Source organism: Hypanus sabinus, chromosome 19 (assembly GCF_030144855.1).
Source record: "Hypanus sabinus isolate sHypSab1 chromosome 19, sHypSab1.hap1, whole genome shotgun sequence".
Lineage (NCBI taxonomy): Eukaryota > Metazoa > Chordata > Chondrichthyes > Myliobatiformes > Dasyatidae > Hypanus > Hypanus sabinus.
The window spans coordinates 3992868-4008093 of NC_082724.1; the positions used below are offsets into that span (position 1 = coordinate 3992868).

At 42.8% G+C, this 15226-nt stretch overlaps 1 protein-coding gene across 3 annotated transcripts in view; it reads right to left on the reverse strand.

Moving 5' to 3' along the window:
• The window catches only part of LOC132377693 (host cell factor 1-like), a 139213-nt gene that overhangs the window by 44591 nt on the left and 79396 nt on the right, over window positions 1-15226 (reverse strand). For 2 of the 3 annotated variants that reach the window (XM_059943924.1, XM_059943923.1), the window contains exons 19-20: window positions 5717-6119; window positions 2032-2331 (exon numbers count right to left, since the gene is read on the reverse strand). In XM_059943924.1, the coding sequence (XP_059799907.1) occupies window positions 2032-2331; window positions 5717-6119 (703 nt within the window). The remainder of the gene's footprint in view (window positions 1-2031; window positions 2332-5716; window positions 6120-15226) is intronic. The other variant, XM_059943925.1, reaches the window with a different exon arrangement.

Here is a 15226-nt window from a genome sequence, read left to right on the forward strand (position 1 = left end):
GCTACAGAATTCTGATTCAGGAGAATTAAAAGTTCAAAAATGTTTAAAATAGTTTTATTAGAAGTTAGGTGGGTAGCTACATCCCACAAAACACATTGCAAGCTGCAGGAGTGGCCCAAGAACAAGTGGATCAAGACCATTGACCAAATTCCAACTTACTACATCACCCAAAACAAAACTTAATAAAAATGGATAGATGACAGACAGGTTTGGAGGATTGCCCAAGAGGAAGAAGGTTAGTGAGGGAGATAAGTTAAAATTAGAGTGGAAATAATAGGTCTTTATTAACTGAAGCTGCATCGATCAAAAATCAGAGATACTCAGAAGGCCAGAGATGAAGGTTAGTTAACTCCAGGAGTTAGAGGGAAAGGATGAATAGGTTAGGACTCTATTTTCAGGAACACAGAACGTGGGGTATAGATAGGGTAAATGTAAGGAGGCTCTTTCCACTGACGTTGAATGGGACTACAATTGAAGGGTGAAAGGTGAAATATTTAAGGGAACCAGAAGGGAACTTCTTCACACAGAGGGTGGTGCAAATGTGGAATGAATTGCCAGCAGAAGTGGTGATCAGGACTTTTAGGAGAATCAACATTTAGGAGAAATTTAGATTTAGAGGGATGGAGGGTACAGTGTAGGTGCAGGTCGATGTGATCAGGCAGAATAAGTTTGTCATGGAATAGATGGGCCAAAGGGCCTGTTTCCATGCTGTAGTGCACTAGTGTTCTAGTGTTTGACAAAAGATACCAGCATGGATAGAAGATTGGTTGACTGGTGGGAGGTAACGAGTAAGAATAAAGGCACCCTTTTCTGGTTGGTTGCCAGTTGACTAGTGGTGTTCCACAGGGGTCGATGTTGGGACCGCTTCTTTTCACATTATATGTTAATGATTTAGACAACTGAATTGATGGTTTTGAGGTCAAATTTACAGATGATAAAAAAAACAGGTGAAGGGCAGGTGGTGCTGGGGAAGCAGGAAGTCCGCAGAAGGACTTAAATAGATTAGAAGAATGGGTAAACAAGTGGCAGGTGGAATATAGTGTAGGGAAGTGTATGGTCATTCACTTTGTTAAAAGGAAGAAAGATGCAGACCATTTTATACTTGGGGAGAAAATTTTTAAAAATCAGAGGTTCAGAAGGACCTGGGATTCCTCATGCAGGATTCCCTAAAAGTTAGCTTGCAGGTTCAGTCAATGGTATTCATTTTGTGTGGATTAGAATATAAAAGCAAGGATGTAATGCTGAGGCTTTATAAGGCATTGGTTCAGACTGCACTTGGATTATTCTGAGGAGTTAGAGCCCTTATCTAAGAAAAGATGTGCTGACATTGGAGAGGGTCTAAGGGAGGTTCATGACAATAATTCCAGGAACAAGAAGGTTAGTGTACGAGGAAGATTTGATGGCTTTTGGCTGTACTTGCTGAAAGTGGGAGGGATTGAATATTGAAAGGCCTAGATGGGGTGGACATGGACAGGATATTTCCTATAATGGGGGAAGCCTAGGAATAAGGGGCATAGTCTCAGAATAGAAGGATGTCCCTTTAGAACAGAGATGAGGAGGAATTTCTTTAACCAGAGGGTGGCGAATCTATGGAATTCAATGGCACAATAGCTGTGGAGGCCGAGTCATTGGGTACATTTAAAGCAGAGATTGATAGGTTATTAGTAACGGTATCAAAGGTTATGGGAAGATGATAGGAGAATGGTGTTAAGAGGGATAATGTATCAGCCAAGATGGAATGGTGCAGCAGACTCGATGGGTCAAACTGCTCCTATGTCTTATGGTTTACTGAGATCTTGGAGAGCTACAAAGCTAAATGTTGTTAGAGGATGTCTGTGGGCAAAGTTCACAGAAAGATTGGAAAACCAGATTGAAAGTTGAAAAGTTGGAGTAGTCGCTAATACAGATCAACGTGCACAGAGGTTGCTGCACGAACAAGTTAGGGTACAGGGGAAAGAATTTCATATGAAAATAGAAGCAGGGATGGAGGGTGGGGGGGAGGTGGAACAAGTTTGTTTTTGCTGAACTTACCAGTGGTACTCAGAATGGGTAGCTGAACACTTGGGGCACTGTTGGCCAGTTCCTGAGGCCCATTGATCTCCGAGGTAGAATCATTGAGACTATCTGCTGGTGCTAGAGCCTCTGCTAGCCGGGAGGGTTGGTTGCTCTCTGAAGCCTGTTGCTGGCCTGCTCTTTCTATGTCTTGTTGTGCAAGTTCAGCTAACGGTACAACAGACTGCAAGGACACCAGTGTCTGCAGAGCCTGGTGAGAAAGCTGTGCTGGCTGAATTGTTGTCAAATCTGCTGAGGTTTCCATAGGCTCTTCCCTTGCTGTATTTTAAAGAGGGGAGAAAATGGCTGCAGTTTTGAGTTAGTTATACGATCAGTGCGCACTAAAAATTGGCTAGTCATTCACGGGCATAAAAAGTAACAAAAGAAAAATCAAGGGATGCTTGAAATGTCTGTCAACATATTAAAGAGATGAGGAGCAACAGAATGATTCGAATGCAGAAACTTCCAGAAAAACTGACAATGGGAGTCAGTGGCCTTCCTCCCCACACCGCAGTGAGGAATTGAAGGCTAGTATGTCTGACGATGTTTTGTTTTTGTTGCTGTTGTATTCGTTGGTGTTGCTAGGGTTTTCTTTTAGAGATACTGTGCTAAATAGGCCCTTCTGGCACAATGAGCCACGCTGCCAACTTAACCCTAGCCCGATCACCGAACAATTTACAATGACCGATTAACCAACTAACTGGTATGACTTTGGACTGTGGGAGAAAACCGGAGCACCTAAAGGAATCACCAGGAGGACATACAACCTCCTTATAATTGGCACCAGAACTGAACTCTGAACTCAGACACCCAAAGCTGTAACAGCATCGCAATAACCGCTGCTGACCTATGGGTTGTTCTGCAATGGCGTGGACTGGATTGTGTGCCAACATTTGCTCCAAGCACATCCTTAGGTTATGCTGGTTGTTAACTCAAACAACAAGCAAATTTCACTCCATGTTTTGACGCACATGTGCAGTGTTTCTGCTACTGACTCTGTATAATTGATCTCACTTGCAGGTGTATTAGGGCACACAGAGCTGGGTGAAGAGGGAGCATGATTTGCTTTGTGCTGGAGAAATTTCAAAACAAGACCACCGAGATTCAGAATCTCACATCTCTTAACCGGGCACAGTCTCAAAATAAAGGGATGTATCTCTAAATCTGAGATGAGGAGGAATTCCTTCAGAGCGAGGCAAATCTGTGCAATTTGTTGACACAGAGGGCTGTGGAGCCCATGTCATTGGCAGTGTTAAGAGACTGATGGTTTGTGAACTGACAAGGGGGTTAAGGGTTATGGCAGAAGCTGAAGAATGGGATTTTTTAAAAAATCGTCCATGAATGACTACTGGAGCAGACTTGATAGTATTATGCTCCTACACCTTATGGTCTAACACTCCAGACAGAGTGAAAAATGTTCAGCCACAGCTCAGTAACAAGGGGCGGCATGCCAGTAAAATGGTTAGTGTAACACCAGTGATCACAGAACGGAGTTCAATTCCTGCCACTGTGTGTAAGGAGTTTGTACATTCTCCCTGCAATCTAATTACCTCCCACACTCCATAGATGTATGGGCTAGGGTTAGTAAACTGTGGGCATGCTTTATTGGCACCAGAAGCATGGCAATGCTTGCGGGCTGCTCGGCAGAAATTCTTGCTGATTTGATTTGATGCATTTCACAGTATGCTTCAACGTACATATGACAAATAGAAATAATTTTTAGAAAGCTTCATCCTGCCTTCCAGAAGCAGGGCAAGGGCACCCCTCCACTACCCCACCCCCCCCCAACCCCTGAATACTGAAATATCTGACCTGCATCATTGTCTATGTCTGCCTAAAACCCAAACGGTAACTAGCAACCAGCCTTCCTGCACTTACCCGCTCAGCTGGTTGGTGTACAACTTGTTGGATTGAACTGTAATTGTTATTTTATTTGCAGTTTAACAATTAATCAACTTGCTTTAAGTAAGTAGTCTTTATATACACAAGTAACTGATTAGTACGCTTCCTAGTGCTCACAGTGTGAACACATGGCTGTTCAATGGTTACATTTGTATGATTCTGGAAGCTTCTCCTGGTGTTGCATTATCTGAACAGGACCTTTATCATTGGCAGACTCATTTGCAACTTTGAATGGAATGTTTCTTACTTTTAGGTATAAAAACAGCTGCTCCATACTGGGCATCGTCTTCTGAGTCTTCGTTCTGCTTTCTGCTCCTGTTACTATCAGTTTCAATTTTCCTTTGTTCTATCAATGCTCAGTAAAATGATCGTGAAGCAATAAGCTTTGTGCTTCTTTCCTGATCTGAAAATCATCCAAATCCAAATTCATGGAGAGGGTGCACACCATAACCATGCCGCAAATGAGCTTTTGCCTACTAAGCCAGATTCCAACTGTTTTAAACAATATACTCCAGGATATATTGGCATCAGGGGGAACAAAAACAAATTCACTACAATTACAACCTAGCTAGAATATACAAGTTTTAAATACTAGGCTTGTATTCTTTGGGTAGAAGATTGATTATAATCATAACTTTTAAAGTGTTTTAAAAAGACTAGGAAAGGTTTAATTTAGCTGGAGAATAAAGAATGCAGAATTATTTTAGCATAATACCTAGGGCAGCCTAAGAGGGAAATACTTTCACAGAAAAGACAAGAAAAGCCAGTTCTCTCTCTAGTAAGAGGTTCAGTAATTAATGCCAGATTTTAGTTAGGTAAGGGTGTGAAAGGATATGGAGTGCATAGCTAAGCGGAACAAAGGTAATCATTTAGATTATCAATGGCATGGGCTTGAAGGTCTAAATATCCTCCACTTGCCCCCGTATTGTATAAAACACACAGGGCACATACAGGGTAAATGCAATTAGTACCGTTCCCAGGGAAAGGGGAATCAAAAACTAGAGGGCATAGGTTTGAGGAGAAATATTTAAAAAGGGGCAACTTCTTCAGGCAAGGCATTGTGTGTTTATGAAACAAGCTGCTAGAAAAGGTGGATTAGATGGGTACAATAACAGCATTTAAAAGACACATGCTGTTCCTGATGAAGGGTCTCAGCCCACAACGTTGACTGTTTACTCTTTTCCATAGTCACTGCCTGGGTTGCTGAGTTCCACCAGTATTTTTTGCGAGTTGCTCATCTATGCTGGTACATAGATGAGAAAGGTTTAGAGGGATATGGGCCAATGTGGGCAAATGGGATTGGTGACATGTAGTGGAGCAATTCCCATTACTGTCTGTGAGGAGTTTGTACATTCTCATGACTGCGTGGGTTTCCTCCAAGTGCTCCAGTTTCCTCCCACATTCCAAAGAAGATGGTCAGGATCAGCAAACTGTGGGCACGCTATATTAGTGCTGGAGGCATGGCTTCCCCAGCTTGTCCTTGGACTGTGTTGGTCGTTGACAGTAAGAAATGCACTTTGCTGTACATTTCGATGTACACGCAACAAATAGAGTTAATCTTTCAAATCTTGGAGCTGTTTTGTGTTGCTTTGCTCTATGACTAACTATTCTGAGGAGGTGATTACCGCCACAGCCAATCCTATAAATCAGAGCCCTGTGCCCATAACTGTTAGTATAATAGTTTGGCGTGGTCAGTCTTAATGATGTGACGTTACATTTAGTACCTGTTAGCTAGGCACCAAGTTCTGCAGCACACACCTACCTGTAGCCTCATTAGATGGCAGAGCAGCCCCTGGTACCGTTGTTGTTGCTCTGGCTTCTTCATCCAGCAATGCCAAGCGCGCCGCTTCCTCAGCGGCTGCTGCTACTGCCAGCTCCTCGGGGGACAGTCCCAGGTCAGCCAGGACCTCAGGCCGACTGTCAGCAAGTAATTCACGGGGAGGAAGGAGCTGGTCCTGCTGGAGGCTGACTGTGGACTGGGGCTGGAGTGTCGGCACTGCTGGGGCATTGGGCACCTGAACTCCTTCGGGCGCTGCTTGGGCAAGTAGCGTGACATTGGCCGTTGCTCCTGAAGAGCTGGCAGGCAGAATCTGTAAGATGGTGTGCCCCATTGTTGGCACAGACCCTTGCTCATTATTTGGCTGAGGCTCAGTCAATGGGATTGCCTGAGGGGACAGAAAAATAATAAAGGATCTTAATGGTTTGCCCTCAATCATATCATTAGGTCATAGCAGGTCTGGACTTCATATTAAAACTTAAATAGGTAAAGCACCAGGAAACTATCACTAGGAAATTAATAATAGTCTTACTTATAGAGCACTTTTCTTAGAGATTATGTAGTTCAAGGTGCCTCTTATTAGGATAAAGTTCAAACATGAAAATAAAATAAAAATGTTAGTTAAAAGTGTCAACTGAGTCTTCATGCCTTTCATATTGAATTCCAGTTTAGAAGCATTGTTCAAATAAACTGACCTGCCAATGACCTTTTGAGCCTAAATTACAAGTTACAGCTTTTCAATACTATATTCAGTGCTATCTCAATAACTGAAAGATTGTGGGTGGGGGGGGGGGGGGGTGAGAATGGAAACCAATTTCAAACAAAACCCCAACAATCATTCAATTATCATAATCAGTGAAAATGATGGGAGTGTAAGCACAAGTGTGCGAACAGACCAGTTTGCATCGATATGCCATTGTGGATCTACCACAGTGATTGCATTTCCAAGAAAGCCTTATGGTGGGAAATATCTAAGGAAAATGTGCTGGCATTGGAGAGGGCCTAGAGAAGGTTCATAAGAATGATCCCAGAATGAAAGGGTTAACATATGACGAGCATTTGATAGCTCTGTCCCTATACACATAGGAGTTTAGAAGAATGAGGGGGAAATCTCATTGAAAGCTATCAAATATTGAAAGGCCAAGATAGTGTGGCAATGAGGAGAATATTTCCTATCATGATAGACTTCAGGCCAGAGGGCACAGAATGGACAGACATCCCTTCAGAACAGAGATGAGGAAGAATTTTTTTAGCCAGCAGGTAATGCATCTATGGAATTCATTCCTATGGATGGCTGCAGAGTCACTGGGTACATTTAAAGTGGAAGTTAGTAAGATTATGGGGAGAAGGCAGAAGAATGAGATTCAGCTGAATAATAAATCAGCCATGACTAAAGGTGAAGCAGACTCAATGGGCTGAATGGCCTTATTCTGCTATTATGTCTTACAGAGGAGCTTCTTGGGGTGGGGGGGATGGGGGAGCAAGAGTGGAATTTTTAAATTGCAGCTTTTTAAGCCAGTGCTTAGATAGCCAGTGTGAAGGGTCAGTGCTGGACTAGGGAATACAGTACATAGATAACCAGGATGAAAGGTCAGTACTGGACTATGGGATACAGTACATTGATAATCAGAGTGAAGGGTCAGTACTGGACTGTGGGATACAGTACATAGATAATCAGAGTGAAGGGTCAGTACTGGACTATGGGATACAGTACATTGATAACCAGGATGAAGTGTCAGTACTGGACTATGGGATACAGTACATTGATAATCAGAGTGAAGGGTCAGTACTGGACTATGGGATACAGTACATTGATAACCAGGATGAAGGGTCAGTACTGGACTATGGGATAAAGTACATTGATAACCAGGATAAGGGTCAGTACTGGACTATGGGATACAGTACATTGATAACCAGGATGAAGGGTCAGTACTGGACTATGGGATACAGTACATTGATAACCAGGATGAAGGGTCAGTACTGGACTATGGGATACAGTACATTGATAATCAGGATGAAGGGACAGTACTGGATGATGGGATAAAGTACATTGATAACCAGGATGAAAGGTCAGTACTGGACTATGGGATACAGTACATTGATAACCAGGATGAAGGGTCAGTACTGGACTATTGGATACAGTACATTGATAACCAGGATGAAGGGTCAGTACTGGACTATGGGATAAAGTACATTGATAAACAGGATGAAAGGTAAGTACTGGACTATGGGATACAGTACATTGATAACCAGGATGAAGGGTCAGTACTGGACTATGGGATACAGTACATTGATAACCAGGATGAAGGGTCAGTACTGGACTATGGGATACAGTACATTGATAACCAGGATGAAGGGTTCAGTACTGGACTGTGGGATACAGTACATTGATAACCAGGATGAAGGGTCAGTACTGGACTATGGGATACAGTACAATGATAATCAGAGTGAAGGGTCAGTACTGGACTATGGGATACAGTACATTGATAACCAGGATGAAGGGTCAGTACTGGACTATGGAATACAGTACATTGATAACCAGGATGAAGGGTCAGTACTGGACTGTGGGATACAGTACATTGATAATCAGAGTGAAGGGTCAGCACTGGACTGTGGGATACAGTACATTGATAATCAGAGTGAAGGGTCAGCACTGGACTATGGGATAAAGTACATTGATAACCAGGATGAAGGGTCAGTACTGGACTATGGGATACAGTACTTAGATAACCAGGATGAAGGGTCAGCACTGGACTGTGGGATACAGTACTTAGATAACCAGGATGAAGGGTCAGCACTGGACTATGGGATACAGTACATAGATAACCAGGATGAAGGGTCAGCACTGGACTATGGGATACAATACATTGATAACCAGGATGAAGGGTCAGTACTGGACTATGGGATACAGTACATTGATAACCAGGATGAAGGGTCAGTACTGGACTATGGGATACAGTACATTGACAACCAGGATGAAGGGTCAGTACTGGACTATGGGATACAGTACATTGATAACCAGGATGAAGGGTCAGTACTGGACTATGCGATACAGTACATTGATAACCAGGATGAAGGGTCAGTATTGGACTATGGGATACAGTACATTGATAACCAGGATGAAGAGTCAGTACTGGACTATGGGATACAGTACATTGATAACCAGGATGAAAGGTCAGTACTGGACTATGGGATACAATACATTGATAATCAGAGTGAAGGGTCAGTACTGGACTATGTGATACAGTACATTGATAATCAGAGTGAAGGGTCAGTACTGGACTATGGGATACAGTACATTGATAACCAGGATGAAGGGTCAGTACTGGACTATGGGATACAGTACATTGATAACCAGGATGAAGGGTCAGTACTGGACTATGGGATACAGTACATTGATATTCAGAGTGAAGGGTCAGTACTGGACTATGGGATATAGTACATTGATAACCAGGATGAAGGGTCAGTACTGGACTATGGGATACAGTACATTGATAACCAGGTTGAAGGGTCAGTACTGGACTATGGGATACAGTACATTGATAACCAGGATGAAGGGTCAGTACTGGACTATGGGATACAGTACAATGATAATCAGAGTGAAGGGTCAGTACTGGACTGTGGGATACAGTACATTGATAACCAGGATGAAGGGTCAGTACTGGACTATGGGATACAGTACATAGATAACCAGGATGAAGGGTCAGAACTGGACTATGGGATACAGTACATTGATAATCAGGATGAAGGGTCAGTACTGGACTATGGGATACAGTACACTGATAACCAGGATGAAGGGTCAGTACTGGACTATGGGATACAGTACATTGATAATCAGAGTGAAGGGTCAGTACTGGACTGTGGGATACAGTACATAGATAATCAGAGTGAAGGGTCGGTACTGGACCATGGGATACAGTACATTGATAACCAGGATGAAGGGTCAGTACTGGACTATGGGATACAATTCATTGATAACCAGGATGAAGGGTCAGTACTGGACTATGGGATACAACACATTGATAATCAGAGTGAAGGGTCAGTACTGGACTATGGGATACAGTACATTGATAACCAGGATGAAGGGTCAGTACTGGACTATGGGATACAGTACATTGATAATCAGAGTGAAGGGTCAGTACTGGACTATGGGATACAGTACATTGATAACCAGGATGAAGGGTCAGTACTGGACTATGGGATACAGTACATTGATAACCAGGATGAAGGGTCAGTACTGGACTATGGGATACAATACATTGATAATCAGAGTGAAGGGTCAGTACTGGACTATGGGATACAGTACATTGATAATCAGGATGAAGGGTCAGTACTGGACGATGGGATAAAGTACATTGATAACCAGGATGAAGGGTCAGTACTGGACTATGGGATACAGTACATTGATAACCAGGATGAAGGGTCAGTACTGGACTATGGGATACAGTACATTGATAACCAGGATGAAGTGTCAGTACTGGACTATGGGATACAGTACATTGATAATCAGAGTGAAGGGTCAGTACTGGACTATGGGATACAGTACATTGATAACCAGGATGAAGGGTCAGTACTGGACTATGGGATACAGTACATTGATAATCAGAGTGAAGGGTCAGTACTGGACTATGGGATACAGTACATTGATAACCAGGATGAAGGGTCAGTACTGGACTATGGGATACAGTACATTGATAACAAGGATGAAAGGTCAGTACTGGACTATGGGATACAGTACATTGATAACCAGGATGAAGTGTCAGTACTGGACTATGGGATACAGTACATTGATAATCAGAGTGAAGGGTCAGTACTGGACTATGGGATACAGTACATTGATAACCAGGATGAAGGGTCAGTACTGGACTATGGGATACAGTACATTGATAACCAGGATGAAGGGTCAGTACTGGACTATGGGATACAGTACAATGATAATCAGAGTGAAGGGTCAGTACTGGACTGTGGGATACAGTACATTGATAACCAGGATGAAGGGTCAGTACTGGACTATGGGATACAGTACATAGATAACCAGGATGAAGGGTCAGAACTGGACTATGGGATACAGTACATTGATAACCAGGATGAAGGGTCAGTACTGGACTATGGGATACAGTACATTAATAACCAGGATGAAAGGTAAGTACTGGACTATGGGATAAAGTACATTGATAATGAGGATGAAGGGTCAGTACTGGACTATGGGATACAGTACAATGATAATCAGAGTGAAGGGTCAGTACTGGACTGTGGGATACAGTACATTGATAACCAGGATGAAGGGTCAGTACTGGACTATGGGATACAGTATATAGATAACCAGGATGAAGGGTCAGAACTGGACTATGGGATACAGTACATTGATAATCAGGATGAAGGGTCAGTACTGGACTATGGGATACAGTACATTGATAACCAGGATGAAGGGTCAGTACTGGACTATGGGATACAGTACATTGATAACCAGGATGAAGGGTCAGTACTGGACTATGGGATACAGTACATTGATAATCAGAGTGAAGGGTCAGTACTGGACTGTGGGATACAGTACATAGATAATCAGAGTGAAGGGACGGTACTGGACCATGGGATACAGTACATTGATAACCAGGATGAAGGGTCAGTACTGGACTATGGGATACAGTACATTGATAACCAGGATGAAGGGTCAGTACTGGACTATGGGATACAATACATTGATAATCAGAGTGAAGGGTCAGTACTGGACTATGGGATACAGTACATTGATAACCAGGATGAAGGGTCAGTACTGGACTATGGGATACAGTACATTGATAACTAGGATGAAGGGTCAGTACATGGGATACAATACATTGATAATCAGAGTGAAGGGTCAGTACTGGACTATGGGATACAGTACATTGATAATCAGGATGAAGGGTCAGTACTGGACGATGGGATAAAGTACATTGATAACCAGGATGAAGGGTCAGTACTGGACTATGGGATACAGTACATTGATAACCAGGATGAAGGGTCAGTACTGGACTATGGGATACAGTACATTGATAACCAGGATGAAAGGTCAGTACTGGACTATGGGATACAGTACATTGATAACCAAGATGAAGTGTCAGTACTGGACTATGGGATACAGTACATTGATAATCAGAGTGAAGGGTCAGTACTGGACTATGGGATACAGTACATTGATAACCAGGATGAAGGGTCAGTACTGGACTATGGGATACAGTACATTGATAATCAGAGTGAAGGGTCAGTACTGGACTATGGGATACAGTACATTGATAACCAGGATGAAGGGTCAGTACTGGACTATGGGATACAGTACATTGATAACAAGGATGAAAGGTCAGTACTGGACTATGGGATACAGTACATTGATAACCAGGATGAAGTGTCAGTACTGGACTATGGGATACAGTACATTGATAATCAGAGTGAAGGGTCAGTACTGGACTATGGGATACAGTACATTGATAACCAGGATGAAGGGTCAGTACTGGACTATGGGATACAGTACATTGATAATCAGAGTGAAGGGTCAGTACTGGACTGTGGGATACAGTACATAGATAATCAGAGTGAAGGGTCGGTACTGGACCATGGGATACAGTACATTGATAACCAGGATGAAGGGTCAGTACTGGACTATGGGATACAATTCATTGATAACCAGGATGAAGGGTCAGTACTGGACTATGGGATACAATACATTGATAATCAGAGTGAAGGGTCAGTACTGGACTATGGGATACAGTACATTGATAACCAGGATGAAGGGTCAGTACTGGACTATGGGATACAGTACATTGATAACCAGGATGAAGGGTCAGTACTGGTCTATGGGATACAGTACATTGATAACTAGGATGAAGGGTCAGTACTGGACTATGGGATACAATACATTGATAATCAGAGTGAAGGGTCAGTACTGGACTATGGGATACAGTACATTGATAATCAGGATGAAGGGTCAGTACTGGACGATGGGATAAAGTACATTGATAACCAGGATGAAGGGTCAGTACTGGACTATGGGATACAGTACATTGATAACCAGGATGAAGGGTCAGTACTGGACTATGGGATACAGTACATTGATAACCAGGATGAAAGGTCAGTACTGGACTATGGGATACAGTACATTGATAACCAGGATGAAGTGTCAGTACTGGACTATGGGATACAGTACATTGATAATCAGAGTGAAGGGTCAGTACTGGACTATGGGATACAGTACATTGATAACCAGGATGAAGGGTCAGTACTGGACTATGGGATACAGTACATTGATAATCAGAGTGAAGGGTCAGTACTGGACTATGGGATACAGTACATTGATAACCAGGATGAAGGGTCAGTACTGGACTATGGGATACAGTACATTGATAACAAGGATGAAAGGTCAGTACTGGACTATGGGATACAGTACATTGATAACCAGGATGAAGTGTCAGTACTGGACTATGGGATACAGTACATTGATAATCAGAGTGAAGGGTCAGTACTGGACTATGGGATACAGTACATTGATAACCAGGATGAAGGGTCAGTACTGGACTATGGGATACAGTACATTGATAACCAGGATGAAGGGTCAGTACTGGACTATGGGATACAGTACAATGATAATCAGAGTGAAGGGTCAGTACTGGACTGTGGGATACAGTACATTGATAACCAGGATGAAGGGTCAGTACTGGACTATGGGATACAGTACATAGATAACCAGGATGAAGGGTCAGAACTGGACTATGGGATACAGTACATTGATAACCAGGATGAAGGGTCAGTACTGGACTATGGGATACAGTACATTAATAACCAGGATGAAAGGTAAGTACTGGACTATGGGATAAAGTACATTGATAACGAGGATGAAGGGTCAGTACTGGACTATGGGATACAGTACAATGATAATCAGAGTGAAGGGTCAGTACTGGACTGTGGGATACAGTACATTGATAACCAGGATGAAGGGTCAGTACTGGACTATGGGATACAGTATATAGATAACCAGGATGAAGGGTCAGAACTGGACTATGGGATACAGTACATTGATAATCAGGATGAAGGGTCAGTACTGGACTATGGGATACAGTACATTGATAACCAGGATGAAGGGTCAGTACTGGACTATGGGATACAGTACATTGATAACCAGGATGAAGGGTCAGTACTGGACTATGGGATACAGTACATTGATAATCAGAGTGAAGGGTCAGTACTGGACTGTGGGATACAGTACATAGATAATCAGAGTGAAGGGACGGTACTGGACCATGGGATACAGTACATTGATAACCAGGATGAAGGGTCAGTACTGGACTATGGGATACAGTACATTGATAACCAGGATGAAGGGTCAGTACTGGACTATGGGATACAATACATTGATAATCAGAGTGAAGGGTCAGTACTGGACTATGGGATACAGTACATTGATAACCAGGATGAAGGGTCAGTACTGGACTATGGGATACAGTACATTGATAACTAGGATGAAGGGTCAGTACATGGGATACAATACATTGATAATCAGAGTGAAGGGTCAGTACTGGACTATGGGATACAGTACATTGATAATCAGGATGAAGGGTCAGTACTGGACGATGGGATAAAGTACATTGATAACCAGGATGAAGGGTCAGTACTGGACTATGGGATACAGTACATTGATAACCAGGATGAAGGGTCAGTACTGGACTATGGGATACAGTACATTGATAACCAGGATGAAAGGTCAGTACTGGACTATGGGATACAGTACATTGATAACCAAGATGAAGTGTCAGTACTGGACTATGGGATACAGTACATTGATAATCAGAGTGAAGGGTCAGTACTGGACTATGGGATACAGTACATTGATAACCAGGATGAAGGGTCAGTACTGGACTATGGGATACAGTACATTGATAATCAGAGTGAAGGGTCAGTACTGGACTATGGGATACAGTACATTGATAACCAGGATGAAGGGTCAGTACTGGACTATGGGATACAGTACATTGATAACAAGGATGAAAGGTCAGTACTGGACTATGGGATACAGTACATTGATAACCAGGATGAAGTGTCAGTACTGGACTATGGGATACAGTACATTGATAATCAGAGTGAAGGGTCAGTACTGGACTATGGGATACAGTACATTGATAACCAGGATGAAGGGTCAGTACTGGACTATGGGATACAGTACATTGATAATCAGAGTGAAGGGTCAGTACTGGACTGTGGGATACAGTACATAGATAATCAGAGTGAAGGGTCGGTACTGGACCATGGGATACAGTACATTGATAACCAGGATGAAGGGTCAGTACTGGACTATGGGATACAATTCATTGATAACCAGGATGAAGGGTCAGTACTGGACTATGGGATACAATACATTGATAATCAGAGTGAAGGGTCAGTACTGGACTGTGGGATACAGTACATTGATAACCAGGATGAAGGGTCAGTACTGGACTATGGGATACAGTACATTGATAACCAGGATGA